This window comes from Aspergillus welwitschiae (assembly GCF_003344945.1).
Source record: "Aspergillus welwitschiae strain CBS 139.54b unplaced genomic scaffold BDQ94scaffold_13, whole genome shotgun sequence".
Lineage (NCBI taxonomy): Eukaryota > Fungi > Ascomycota > Eurotiomycetes > Eurotiales > Aspergillaceae > Aspergillus > Aspergillus welwitschiae.
Window position 1 is genome coordinate 96,127 of NW_020798707.1, and position 13,643 is coordinate 109,769.

The following is a 13,643-nucleotide window of genomic DNA, read 5'->3' on the forward strand; positions in this document are numbered from 1 at the left end:
ATATTTATGCTTGATGCATGCGTTGCCAGAGTGTCGTATGCTGTCGCCTCTCGCGAATTATTCCCACGAAATCCCGAAGGGCTCGGAGTACTAACCCCGCAGACTATGCCAATCCCCACCCAAACAGCTAGAACATGGCTTCACGCCACTCCCAATTACTTCAAGGCGTGTGTGAAGGAATGATTCCGAAGCATGATGGAGTTGTCATCGAATAGAATGTTTTCCGTACGAGATTCGTCTCCTAATGCTCCCCACAATGAACCGATCTCGTGAGATCATTGGTGTCCAGGAAGATGAAAGACTAAACTGACAGGACTAATGATAGATTATATTAACTTCACGGAGTAGTTGAGCACAGTTTAGTGGAGTCACATGACCAGCACGTGTTGCTTTCTCTGGAGTGTCCATGTATGAAAGACAAAAGGTATAATTATCGACTCTTCATTAAAATAATAAGCGTTGAAAAGCCAAAACTCAAAAGAACGTTCTGTCTCAGCAATCGCTCCAACCATAACATAAACCCATGCTCGCTATCTCCCGCAATGCACCAGGCTCCTGAACCCAACCAGTCCAAAAGTCCAAAGAGAAAGAAAGCTCATCGACTCATAAGCGTCCAATGGTCGTAGCTAGAACCAAGACAACGCTGCTAAGACAACACAGATTACAATATCTCTAAATCTTCGAATTCAACCACCAACCCCTCGTTCGCTAATGCTACCGCCGACCCGGCCGCCCCCGGGCCGTTGGCCATCGCCCACATCGTTCCGGTGCGAGGCAGACTATGCGGCCGACTAGCATAGACGCCCACGTGGACGAATTTGTCTTCTACCCCGTAGAAGAACCATGTTACTTCCCGCAGCTTCTTCCACGTGCTGCTCAAGGCCGCCGGGGTCATTGCATACGGCACTGCGGATGGATCCTGGTACCAGATCCAGAGCGAATGTCCGACTCGCTCTAATTTGATTCGCAATGAATGCATAGCTGATGGACCGCGATCGGGAACCGAGAGTGGTGAGAGACACCAGTCTGCGCCGTCGGAGGTTGCGCTTACCGACGATGCGTTCATCGTGCCCGAACAAAACTCCATCCCGGCCTTGACCCATTTACAGGGTCGTAACGGTTGAGGATATCCGGGGCGGCCCGGTCGTGGAGCACTGTCAGGCGAAAATGATTGAGGCGCAGCTCCAGCAAAGATCACCAAACCACCCTGGTCCCATTCCATTTCCCAGTCCGCCGTGACAGTAACCTCGGCAACTACAAATGGGCTCCGCAAGGAAGTAAACACGATAGGAGCCGTTGCAGTATCCCGGTTCGGCGGCTTACGCCAAAGGTCCGTATTAGGGCCGGCGGTGAGGGTGAAGTATTCCATGCATGGCGGTAGCGAGAATGTCGAGGGCAGATTCAGCGCCGTGAATGACGAACTGCTGGGGGGCATTTTCCCTTTCTCTCGATTCCTTCAACCACTGGAGTAATCACTAAAAGGCGTCCCCTGGTTCGTTGACGCGAAGTTTCCGTGCTACCGTGATAGACAAGTCACTCAAGGGCCCTTCTATCCTTACTTTAGGTTTGCACTTAGAAACTTTGGCGGACTGCTCGTGGGAGGGTAGTGAGCGATGCCCGCTGAGGTGGAAGGGAGGAAGATGAAAGAGAAAAGAAGCGTGCGGTGTGGGCAAGATTCAGTTCCGTTTCCACCCTGAAGCAAGGGATTCCCGACCTCTTGACGACGTGCTCAACTTCAACCTGCCGTTCTGGGCCCTGAGAAAAAGAAAGGTGAAGGCAGGGAAAAGGAGTCGGTAATCAATAAGCTAGTAGCAAACCAAGGCTGGTCCGGGCGCCCAAGTAGTGTCTGGGGGAAAAAGCAAAAACACAAATGATTGAAAACCGCTAGACTATGTCAGAGTCAGTTTGAAAAGAGTCCTTAAAGAAAAAGAGATGCCCGGAGGGGGGTTTGGTAGGGCGAGAATGGGAGACGTACAGTTTAGCTGGCTGTGCGCTGAGACACACACGAACAGTACCAGAACAAAGACTTATAGCCAATCCAACGCGACTGGTGGTGATCTGACAGCATCTCAGCTAAGGTAAACAGCCTGTGGCGATGCCACCCGAAGGACCACTTTATAGAAGAGTCAGGGAACCAGCGTGCTAGCCCCAGGGTGATGGTCTGGGCAGAAAGAGCGATGTCCAACCAGACGAACCACGGCGCTGGAACGGGCGATCATTGCTCGACAGTATCCAGGAACCTGGGTAGCACAGCGAGCCGTGCTTGCATTTCTTTTCTTTGCTTTTCTGTGCCGTTCTCTCCTGGTTGCCCTTCGATTTCACTTATTTGGTTTTCTTTGCTTTCCCCTGCCTTGTGCATAGAGAAGAGATCCCGTCTTTGCAGGTTTGTTATTCCAACCTGGGCTCTGGATCCCGCCGTCCGATGCAGACCAGTTCAGGAGTGGCGGGTCATCCTGCAGCTTTGGGAGACAAACAGCCTGGGAGGACCACGCAAGTCTGAGTTGTGGGAGGGAGGGTCGCCTTGTTCAGGGCAGCTGAATGTCCAGCTCCCATCTGCACGAAATTTAAAAGCCCAAGCGGGTCAGTGGATTGGCTGTTATAATTGAAGGGGGGAGGATGTCGTGGAAGAGCTGAAGCCGAAGTGGAGGGAAAGTTGGGTTGTGCGAACGAGAAGGATTTAAGACGGGCATTTGTTGCCACACCCACTCGGAGGCCGCGATGGTCAGCAACCACCGCTCATCTTATCTACTTGCTTTCTCTTCTGCCCGTCTTTTATGGCCAGTCAGCCATGATTCTATTTTGGCCTGCTTACTGCCGTCCGGGAGGCATACGCATGTGGCCCTTTCGGGTTGCTGATGGTTGTGCACATCGCCGCGCCCGTACCCTCGAAACATTGGTCATGGATCAAAGGGCTGCATCGCTGTCACCTAGTGCACCATCCTATGTACGAACATCTCCGAGGCCTGAAGAACTGCGGCCAGAAAATAAATGGTTAATATGCTTTCCTGCAGGTGCAGAGTGTTCATGGTTTCCGAAGTCAGCACACCGTCATTGGCCTTAGTCGGGGCTAAAGCATGGTGACTTGGAAATTACCCGTCGAACTATGACTTGTCACGATCCGAGGCGCCTGAGCGAAAAGGCGTGATCCTCTGGACGAGGCTGTTAGCTTCTTTCATATACCTTTCCGGAGGCTAGCTTTATAAACCCACCTGCCCACTCTTTGGGCGCCAGTTGGTGTTGACAGGCGCCTAACATTTGATAAGAACACTGGACCTCCGCCTTATTTGGCACTCGATGACTCCTCCCAAGTGTGGATGGATTATACTGCCTGCAGTTCATTCGTCATGCCCGAGTCTTCTGGAACGCTACGGGTATATCTCAGTTATACAGATTGACCAATATTGCGATCCGCTTGTATTTACTGACGGGCTTTTCTTGCCGGTGAAACTAAAAGCCGGACGGGATTTCACGCCGGCCAGATTTCAATATGGGACTTCAGACGTTGTGTCTAGACTCGCCTGTTTTCCATTGAAATAACTAGCAAGTGGACATATCGACTATTAGTTGCTGCTGTTCTTCAACCTCGTTCTTCTTGGATATCCATGGGCATCTTGTGTGTTCATTCAAGCATAGACACAAAGGGTACGCTTGGTAAGGTCAAGTCTGGCGTCTTCAGATGTATGGGCCTCTATTGCACACCCGTCAGGCTTTGCACATCCTCCCGGCGTATATAATCCAATGCAGTGATGTTCCAAATACAGTCTGGACTCACAACGTTCCGGACTGATATATGCATGGATGGGCGGGATGTATGAGAATACACCACCAGACCATCAAACTTTTGTGACTGATTTAAAGCAGACTGCAGCACCCTCTGCAGAGCATCTTGTACGATTCAATTATAGACAAGTAATACAATGCTGCATATCAGCGTGGTTGAGTAAGTTATCATGATGATTATTAACTCAACTATACACTGCTGCCGAATTATCGTATGACAGTATAGAATTGATCGGCTCAGAGTAGATACCAAGCAACCGGATAACCTCACCCAATACAACGACTTTTCCATGCAATAACGGATTATTATTCAGTACTTAGATAGATATAAGACTACTAATAATACCAAACCACAAAACCAACAACATCCACACACCGTAGCCATCAGGTATACACCCTCCCAACTACGGCACCCCATACCCCACCACCACGCAAAACCCGGGTGCACTTTAGCACCAATCAATTGGCGTCATCATCCCTCCAATACTCTCCACCCAGCCAGAACTGTCACACCCACCCATCTGCTATCCATACTCCCATCATCCATACTATTTCCACAACTCCCCAACTTCTCATTATTCCCAATAATACCCCAGAGGATCAACAAAGAATAAATACGAAAAATGGTCTGCGCCAAATGCCAAAAGAAACTCAAACAAACGGAGCTCGCCACTCCCGGCGTGAAACGCAAAGCAGAAATGTACTATGGCTCACCATCCACAACGCTCGGTGGTAGTAGCAATAGCAGTGGTGCTGCTTCTGCCGGAGGGAAAGCCAAGTCTAGTACGTTGGGGAGTACGGGGGTTGGGAAGGTATATCCATCCATTTTATATTACTACTACTACATAACGTGATGATGAGGAGGAGGATGCTAATAATGTATAGAGCAAACTCCTCAGCTCTAAAGCTAAGAATCCCTACGCGGCGTATGCTTCCTCCTGTGAGGTTTGCAAAACCAAGACGGAGCAGGGGAGGAAGTATTGTCAGCGTTGTGCGTATCAGAAGAATGGTTCGTCTTCTTTCTTTTTACTTTCTTGTTGTTGTTTCGTATGTATGGAGTCATCTAGCTAACGCTGTGTAGCGTGTCCGATGTGCGGGAAGGGGTTGACAGGGAATGCGTCGAAGAATCAGCCTGCGATTTCGGGGCAGAAGTTTAATTTGAAGTAAAGTCATCAGTTAGCAGTCCTTTCGTTGAAGCTTCTAGATACCTACTTATGTCTATTACTACTATAACTGGGAAGAAATCTGCATGGCGTTCGGTTGGGGATAGTCTTAGGAACAAGAAAGGTCTTCATTGCGAATAGAAAGCGAAAAGAAAACAAAAAGCTAGTTATACATGACCGACGATGATATATGCAAGACTCAGACCTGCTGTACTACCTACCAAGGGCGAAATTCCCTTGGGGAACAGAACAAGTCCGCGCGACAACAACTATCCATATCCATACACTACTACTCCATCACACCCAAGAAACACTGGTTTACCGATCAGCCAGCATGTTCTTGATGCTGGCATAGTACTGCGGCCGCACGAACTTGGAAATCTCATCCTTCGACAGCCACTTGAAGTCGGTCAGGTTCTGAGCGTTTCCGGAAAGATCGGCCTGGCCGGCCATGATGCGCGACTTCATGAAGAAGACCTTCTCGCCTGCGGGGCCAGTTGCCAGCTTGTTCGGGTTGCGGAAGTTGTAGACGTAGTGTCCCACGGGGTGGTATCCGACCATCCAGGTGTTCATGTTGACACCGGCGGCTTGCTCAAGGGTACGTTCGGCGGCCTATTTTCAAATAACGTTAGCGCTGCTGCCGCTGGTGAAACACTTGACGAGAAGAGCCAACGGAACTTACCTGACGGAGAGTCTCTTCAGCGACGATGGGAGAGCTGGGAAACGTCCAGAATCCCTCCTTGGACTGCACAAGGAGATAAAGAGTCCTCTGCAGTGCCCGGTTGAGGCTTCTCTGATCATTCTTCTGGTCCGCCTCCGTCACCCGGGGGAAAGGTCTCGGAATCTCTTCCTTCTTGCTAGTATCCTGGGAAGTGGCATTGACCGTCGACTCCGCATCCTGCACAAGCATTTCCACCTGGTGGGCCGGGTCCGACTCGACGGCTCCAACGAGGAGTTCATCGTTCCATGCCTCCTTCGAGTACGGGTTGTACTTGCCGATGTCGCGTGCGGGGGTCTGACGCTCGCGGATCTTGCGCTTCCAGTCCTCGTCGGCGGGCGTTCCACGCTTGAAGTAGAAGTATTTCGTGAAAGGTAGCTGGAGACGCTCGTTCAGTCGCTTCTGGTAGAAATAGTACGCCTTCTCGAAATCGGTAAGGTCGCGGGTGATTTGAGGGGGGCGGGAGAGGACCACCCCGGCCTTGATGGTATGGGTGGGCTTCACAACGGGGAAGGTTGATGCGGCGGTGGAGGAAGTTTCTGAGGAAGCCTGTGTAGAGGCTGTGGCGTAACTGCGGCGGACAAGCGTCTCTTGACAGCTTCTGCACACTCTGGGATCGGAGATCGCAGGCCCTGGGGGAGTCAGTACGGACACGCATTGGTTTTCAATTTCGGATTGACAAGCACATACGCAAAAGCGACGCTACGCGCCTGGCACCATTGGACCCTGACGACATCTCCAAATGTGTTGGTTATATGCTGGGGTGCTTGTCAACAGGTCCGGAGGCCGACGATATAGCGAGAAAAGTTGGCGGTCACCTGCGAGGGAGCGTCGGGACGGAGCTAAGCCCGACCAGGCTAGTAGGTCATGTGACCCAATATTCCGCTCCATTTAAATTCTCGACAGTGCGGACCATTTCTGTTCTTTTCCTTCTTTACGGCACCTTTCCTTATCATCACTGCGTTGAGTTACCACGACCAGTCGATCATTTTCCGGTGCTCAGAGCACTTTTGCGGCCATTTTTCGCTAGCGGTACCTTCTCAAATCAAGGCGTACTGTTAGATAGACGCTGCATACATTTCTTCATACGGCTTCGCCTATGGAGACTATAGCTGTTGCTATTTAAATCATGCAAACTAGGTATTCTGGTATCTAGGAGCTACTTTTATCGTAATCATGGAGTGTAGTGAGTGGTCCACGCTCATTAGGCGACTCGTAATGCAGTGTGCTGGCTGGCTTTTAGGAGGGCCTAGCCAATGTGACATACCCTCTCATTCGTGCCAAAGACGCGCAGCTTGTTTCCATAAATGTTCCAAAATTGCGCGCCTAAGCGTGGAATCAACCGGCCCTCGTCGGCTTTCTTCTGTGTCTCAGGAGAGTCGCGGGGTGTTAAGGATATTCTGGTTACCTCGCCAGCATCACTGCCGCCGTTGTCTTGGACGACTTTTTCAACTTCGATAGAGCCGAACATGATACGGACGTTGTTTGACTTGGGACCTCTAGGTAGAATGACGGTAGCCTCGAAGTCGCCTATAACCTGCTTCGTGGGCTCCTTCGACTTTTCACTGGGTTGAGGTGTCTCTGGAACTGTTGGCGGAATCCCCGACGTTCCCCTGTCTCGGAGCTGGGCAGAAAGTTTAATGAAAACCTGAGCAGTGAGCAAACTATCAAAGCCAGCTTCGTGATCGATTGCCCGCGTGTTGTATTTGGTAAATTGGGGGTGTATACCTGATCGACGTTAGTGAGGAACGACAATATAGCTATCGACCTACTTATTGCTGGTGTTGGCTGTGCAGCGAGGCTGTCATTGATTTCCTGCAGGGAAGACCTAGGATTTATGGAGCCACAGTTGTGTGTAGCCATATACTTCGTATCCATCAACACCGGAAACATCTTATGAGCCATGGCTTGGAAATCCTCCACACGTTCCGGGAGAGGCCCGAAGAAGCACCGACAAAAGTAAATCAGGTCCGTGAAGAGGTTATGGCCCACCAGGACAGGTCTGTTCTTCTGCAACCGCTGCTTCACCCCCCGCGAGAAGTCCTGAAGAGAACTTTGGGGGTTCTCCTTTGAAGACGACATCAAATTGATGAAGCAGAAAGGCTCGAGGTTGGTCAGATCGCCCCCGGCTAGCGCCTCCGCGATCCATCTGAATCCAGTCTGTTTCCAGATCCTTTCTTGTACCCATTTCACCCTCTGGTCGCGAACAGCCTTCTCGCGCTGTTCGTCGTAGTCGATTATCTGTATAAAACCCGGCCTACTGACCGTCACCAAAGACGGATACTCCACTTCGATGAGCTGATGAACAAGCCTCTTTTGAAACCTATTGAGGTCCGTTGGCATAGACTTGGGGTGATTGGATGGAGCAGGTCCAGTTATAGGCAGAGGTGGCGGGATATTAAGGTAATCCTCCCGGGTCTGGTATCAACGGTTAGAAAAGCAGTACTAGAGAGGACCGAAACTCCTACTTTACCAAGCGCCAGCCATTCATCTACAAGACGGCGAACATCCTTTAAAAAGGCTAAGGACTCATATTCATGGTCCCCAACGTCCAGAGAACTGCGCGCTGTCGTGCGTTCATTTCTTTGCATGACTCTGGCCATTATTCGACTTTCCTCATCTCTCGACAAGTAGGTGACGCCATTCTTGTACAGATCTTCCATGCTAAACTTGTTTTCCAAGAGGAACTCGACGGCTAAGTAGATCTTATTAGGTTAACGGGACGAGGGCAGCTTTGAAACGAGCATACCACTGCTTTGGAAGGAACAATTTCTGTCTAAATCAAGCTTCCGGTCGATGATTGGGCTCAAGTATAGATTATATGGTTTCAAGGTGTACGTTGCTGTGATTGCGCTATTAACACATCAACCTGGAGTGGTAAACATGTGTGTCTAACCTGTCTCTGGATCCTCATGGCAGATAGTCAAGCCGACTTGTAGGATTTGGTATTGATCAGCGGAATTCTTGACTTCTTCATAGCGCTCCTGTAGGGTGCTTCTGCTCTTAGCAGATGGTCCGAGGCCTTTGGCGATGCCAGAGAATTCAAAGTCTATAGATACGAAACAACAGGATGCCAAGTCATCCAACACTCTGGGTAGATGGTAGAAGAACGTCTGGGCGGATATATCCATGGTCTTCAGCAGTTCAACGATGCAGTCGCACCGTACAAAGGAGAGACAGTATATGTGAAAGCCCGCAGAGTGGAAGTCAAGGCAGATACAAGGGATGCGTTTCTGGCTGTTGTGTAATGAATGTGTAAACCAGGACGGAATAACTAGTAGCTAGTGGATCAGCCGAAACAAAGAGTACTGTGAGATTCCCCAATCAGAAGCTTGTCATAAGAGTCGAAAGTTTTTAGACCCGGTTGCATTGCATTGCCAGAGAAGAAACAGCCAAGCCGAAAGCGATGAATTCAAGAAGTCATGAATGGATGAATGATGGAGAGGGGAAGATCGTCACTGGATTCCCGCGACTGGAGCTGTGCCTGGGCGCCTCAGGCGTGGAGTGTCTATTTTGGGGAGTTTCCGACAGCGGCGTCCCGTGACATCAGACCCCAGACTCTCGGCCAGCGAAACGCATGAGCCGAGGTGATGCTGAAACTCCTCCAGTCCAAGCATTGTACTTAGCCCAACTTAGTGTCACTCTGTTCCCTCTACCGTCCCAACCACCCAGAGCTCAATCCGATCGCATCCCTCTATCCCTCGTGCATTTTCTGCATTTATTGATAGCCGCGCACGTTCCATTCGATTTCCCTTCTTTGATTCCTCTTTCCGATCCGTCGCATTTTCCGCTGGCGGTGAACAATGGCCGACGATGGCTCCTACATGTCGGCGTCCCAGTCGCAACTCCTCTCCTCGTCCACATCCTCATTGTCTCCCTCCAAACTTTGCTCAAAAACATATAAGAAGGCGTCAAATCTCTATCTAACACTACGGTTACAAGAAGCACTTTCAGCCCTTGAGCCTGCGATCACAGTGGTCAGGGGATCCGACGAGCAGCTCGTCAATGGCGATGATTCTGTCGCGCCCGTTGCTTCAGCCCAGCCGACCTGGCGGATCAAAGTGTGGAATCTCTACATTACACTCTTGAGCCAAATCATCGAATTGGGCCCTGAGGAGGGAAAGAAATTGTTTGGACAAAAAGAATGGAAGGCCATCTCGACCACTGTTCGCGATGGTGAGATCTGGGAGACCGTTGTACGGACGGGGTATAGAGGTTTGGAGGGATCAGTGGATGCAGAAGTCGTCCATAACCTGTTAGTCACCACGCCGGGTTGTTAATTGCTTTACTGACAAAGGCCTTCTTTTGCAGGGCAACTCTCTTGTTGAAACATTCGCCTTCACAAAAGCTCAACCAACAACGACTTGAGACGTACCTTTCGTCATACGGACAACCTAATCTGGATATTTCAGACCATCTGACTAGTGGCTCATCTACACCACGTGCAAACGGTGGTACCGATACCCCGAAAGATCTAGCTGCTAGGGTCAAGATAATCGAGCTGTTCACCCTACATGTTCTTCCCGCAAACGAAGAATGGGAGTATGCGCAGGAATTCATCAACCTGAGCGAAGTCCTCGATGAGGACCGGAAGGAGTTATTTCTGCAGACGCTAGAAGGCCTGAAGGAAGAGAAACAGCAAGGGGAGCTGCGCGCCGCTGCCCTCCAGCGGGAGAAGGATGCCGAGCTAGAAAGACAAGCTCGAGAGGCAGAACGTCGCAGGGCAGAGGAAGCTGAGGCTGCTGAGCGTGCACAGAAAGGACATGGACGCAGCAGCAGTGAGGTGGATTACGGGATTGAGAAGACCTATCCCAATGGCAGCATGAAGGGCAAAGGGAAGTTTGCAGAGAAGCAATCCAGTAAACCAGGTACCTCCGCAGGTCGGACGGCCTTTTCGCCCCCTGGCTCCAAGAACATCAAGAAGACTGAGAAGCCCGAAGCGCGGGCTAAGCAATCACGAGCACTGGTCAACGTGGTGCGCAATATCCTGCGATACGTCAGCAAGAGCATTGCAGGCAACCCACTATCATTCGCGCGGACGCTTCTGTTTATGCTCGGCATTATAGCCGCATTAAGCCGACAAGACGTGCGGGAGCGCATCCGGAGGATAACAGGCTCCGGTTGGCAGAAAATCAAGGGGACGGTTGGGATGGGAGTGAAAGTGAGCTACATTTGATGAGCAATAAATTCTGCACTCTTTTCCCTTGTCTATATGATTCTTCAGATATCAACTGGGGCTTTCCATTTCCCCTGTTTATCAACTGCGTGATTGCGGCACGCAGGTTGCCTTTATGTTATATACGATTCCATTTCTATTGTAAACTCTATGTGCTGAATGCTTGTCTATCCTGTATTACGATTAATTATTATGCTCCTGGGACAAACTCACATCTGCCCCTTTGCTCTGATTATCCAGATTCCTCCCATCAGACCCTGGACCGTCCAACTTCTCCTCATTTTCAGTTGCATTTCCCTCTCCATCACACTCCACATCACTTACGCTGGCACTCTTCCTCTCAACCCGCCGATGCCACCACTTGAACATATGCACAAAGAAATGCGCCACACAAATCTGCTCCGTGGTATACAGCAGCACAGGCACCGACGTCTTCGACTTGATATACAGACTCAACGGACCCCACATGGCATAAAGCAGCGGAATACCCAGTGCAGTACTCTTCGCCGGACCACAGAAACACACGGCAATAGTCTCCTGAGGATTCATCTGCTGGAAGGGATAAAATGTCTTCCCTTTCACCGTAAACGACGCACCAGAGATGATCCTCGGCGGGCGAGAACAATAGAAGCAAACAGCCGTAAGGAACATATACAGCGCAATATTGAACAGAACCACGAAGACAATACTAGAAGCGGAAAGAGTCTGGAGCGCTCCTGTCGCGAAGCAAGAAGAGAAGGTTGACCTATACCCATTCATGTAAGTTTCGCTGTCTCAACAAGTATACGGGTCCATGTCAAACAACTCACCAAACCAACAGAATCAAGCACGCGGTGCTAATCTTCGCAATGCGATACTTAGCCAACACTTTGCCCACGATATCCGGCCAGACCCAGCGTATCAACTGACCCACCACCAACGGCAACAAGACCGCCAGACCCAACTGCTTAAACACATCGCGGTACATATCAGAGAGATCCCCATCCCCCGACCTCCAGACATCAAACTCCGACGACTTCGGAAGCAAAGTAACCGTCCACCCAGCGGTGATGAACGGGCCCAGGAAATTCGCAATAATGACCTCCACCAGCGCGGCGGCATCATCACCGCCCGCCGAGCGAGTCATGACGACATTCGAAGCAATAGTGGTAGGAATACAGGCCAGGAAGATATACCCGGCCAGCAAGGCGCGATCAATATGTTCGTCTGGATCACCGGCTAAGATGATATGCACGATAGCGAGGATAAAGGCTGGTATGACGAGGAACGATAGACCCTGGACAAGAACATGCAGTCGCCAGTTGAGGAGGTGAATAATGAGCTTTTCTCGAGGCACGCTGAGACCGGAGATCAAGAAAATGAGGGCCATTGCGCCGTAGAGAATGCTATATTCGGAGCGGATGATGCCGCCGCTCTTGGCGACGTTGGGGAAATAGTAGGCCAAGACGCAGGCGACTCCGATGCCGATGAGGAGCCATTGGTGGAGGATGAAGAGGGCGATGGTTTTGAAGGTTTGTGTTATGCCCCTGGTGGATGTGGGGTCATGGTTGGGTATAGACATATCTTTTTTCGCTAGGTGTTCAGCTCATATGGACTGGTTGTCGAAAATAGGAAATTTTCATGTCTTGGCTTCAACGTTAGGAAAGCGATCTCTATTCTCCAAAATGAGAAAGATAATCCAGAATTGTACATACCAACATTGTCGCGTGGTGGAATGCGAAAAAGAAGGGTAAAAAAAGACACTCGGATCAGGTCCGAGCTGGGGCTGATAAACTGATAGGCTGAACGATTGTCCATTTTATCGGTTGCTTGACGCGATCCGGAGTTTAGACCACAATCAATAGTGCGGTGCAGCGTAGCCTATAAGATAGAGTAAGATCGAATGAATGTATACAGCTAGTAGTTATTTTAATTTGTGATTATTATGAGGGAACACAACATCTAGACTATCTAGCGAAGGTGATCAGTGTCGAAGCATAGTGGGGTTTTCCACAGGCTTATTGGGATTAAAGATATCGGTTCATCCTTGGCAAAGGTTTCCACAGTTTGCCAGTCACACTATTCGCCTCATAACTACTGCTAGCAAGCCAACCGATCTATACAACCTGCTGTAGATGTTATTATAAGTCCGTCAGAGGTTCTACCGGAGTACATCCGCGATAGATTACTAACTTGTCCCAGTCCTATAGATCTAAAGTAGTATAGCACACTATTTCCCGCGCACTCCTACTCCGTACAATCCATGTTCAAGACTTCATCGGAGAATAATGGATTCCATGTCCCTACAGTCATATACACGAAGTGTACCACTATGTAACCATGCCCTTTCTACTCCGATACTGCACGTACAATCTCTCTCCGAGGGACGAGCCCACACCACCATCATCTAGGCACAAGATATTGGATATGACTGAAGTAGCAGAACAACATAGGGATTATAACAAAATACTATACAGCTAAGTACACATCACGAGAATATTCTGCATTAAAGTAAGTAAATAAGATGAATAATCAAATTAGCAGAAATCATATGTTAACTAAAACTAACAAAGTAGTAACTACCGTCCACTTATACTTTGACATGTGAAGATCTGGGGGATCGATCGCTTTCCCTTCTTTTTTCTTTTATCTTATCAGTTTATCCCCTCTTTTCTTTTCCTTGTTTGATTTTTTATTTTTGACAATATAATTTTGGCTGTTTTGGGACATAAAACTACCAAGACTATATTTCTCCTCGCATTTTAAGATTCCTATGTTATTTCATAACCAAGTTGTTTCTCTTAATAATATTGTTATGTGGTGCTCG

General features: G+C 49.5%; 7 protein-coding genes across 7 annotated transcripts; 4 read left to right on the forward strand and 3 right to left on the reverse strand.

The window, feature by feature from the left end:
- Positions 1 to 661: 661 nt before the first annotated feature.
- On the reverse strand, positions 662 to 1,435 carry BDQ94DRAFT_169578 (uncharacterized protein; the record flags this gene model as incomplete). Its single annotated transcript, XM_026771327.1, has 1 exon — positions 662 to 1,435. One exon carries the CDS (start codon positions 1,433 to 1,435, stop codon positions 662 to 664), a length of 774 nt encoding a protein of 257 aa, XP_026627062.1.
- Positions 1,436 to 1,570: 135 nt separating this feature from the next.
- BDQ94DRAFT_141940 (uncharacterized protein) lies at positions 1,571 to 2,735 on the forward strand. Its single transcript, XM_026765929.1, has 2 exons — positions 1,571 to 1,889; positions 1,976 to 2,735. The coding sequence occupies exon 2, from the start codon at positions 2,157 to 2,159 to the stop codon at positions 2,604 to 2,606; it is 450 nt and encodes a 149-aa protein (XP_026627063.1). The 5' UTR covers positions 1,571 to 1,889; positions 1,976 to 2,156; the 3' UTR covers positions 2,607 to 2,735.
- BDQ94DRAFT_141941 (uncharacterized protein) lies at positions 2,724 to 3,910 on the forward strand. Its single transcript, XM_026765930.1, has 2 exons — positions 2,724 to 2,944; positions 3,012 to 3,910. The coding sequence occupies exon 2, from the start codon at positions 3,295 to 3,297 to the stop codon at positions 3,535 to 3,537; it is 243 nt and encodes an 80-aa protein (XP_026627064.1). The 5' UTR covers positions 2,724 to 2,944; positions 3,012 to 3,294; the 3' UTR covers positions 3,538 to 3,910.
- Positions 3,911 to 4,277: 367 nt separating this feature from the next.
- Positions 4,278 to 5,063, forward strand: BDQ94DRAFT_141943 (cysteine-rich PDZ-binding protein). Its single transcript, XM_026765931.1, has 3 exons — positions 4,278 to 4,592; positions 4,666 to 4,789; positions 4,862 to 5,063. Exons 1-3 carry the CDS (start codon positions 4,404 to 4,406, stop codon positions 4,945 to 4,947), a joined length of 399 nt encoding a protein of 132 aa, XP_026627065.1. The 5' UTR covers positions 4,278 to 4,403; the 3' UTR covers positions 4,948 to 5,063.
- Positions 5,064 to 5,261: 198 nt separating this feature from the next.
- On the reverse strand, positions 5,262 to 8,792 carry BDQ94DRAFT_158990 (mitochondrial 54S ribosomal mL46 domain-containing protein; the record flags this gene model as incomplete). The annotated part of the gene is made up of 7 exons (XM_026769024.1): positions 5,262 to 5,555; positions 5,626 to 6,293; positions 6,925 to 7,389; positions 7,434 to 8,079; positions 8,130 to 8,356; positions 8,411 to 8,503; positions 8,558 to 8,792. 7 exons carry the CDS (start codon positions 8,790 to 8,792, stop codon positions 5,262 to 5,264), a joined length of 2,628 nt encoding a protein of 875 aa, XP_026627066.1.
- Positions 8,793 to 9,297: 505 nt separating this feature from the next.
- pex26 lies at positions 9,298 to 10,929 on the forward strand. Its single transcript, XM_026775260.1, has 2 exons — positions 9,298 to 9,916; positions 9,973 to 10,929. Exons 1-2 carry the CDS (start codon positions 9,465 to 9,467, stop codon positions 10,835 to 10,837), a joined length of 1,317 nt encoding a protein of 438 aa, XP_026627067.1. The 5' UTR covers positions 9,298 to 9,464; the 3' UTR covers positions 10,838 to 10,929.
- Positions 10,929 to 12,535, reverse strand: BDQ94DRAFT_22320 (uncharacterized protein). Its single transcript, XM_026775261.1, has 2 exons — positions 11,647 to 12,535; positions 10,929 to 11,582 (listed from the first exon to the last, which is right to left on the reverse strand). Exons 1-2 carry the CDS (start codon positions 12,396 to 12,398, stop codon positions 11,021 to 11,023), a joined length of 1,314 nt encoding a protein of 437 aa, XP_026627068.1. The 5' UTR covers positions 12,399 to 12,535; the 3' UTR covers positions 10,929 to 11,020.
- Positions 12,536 to 13,643: the final 1,108 nt, after the last annotated feature.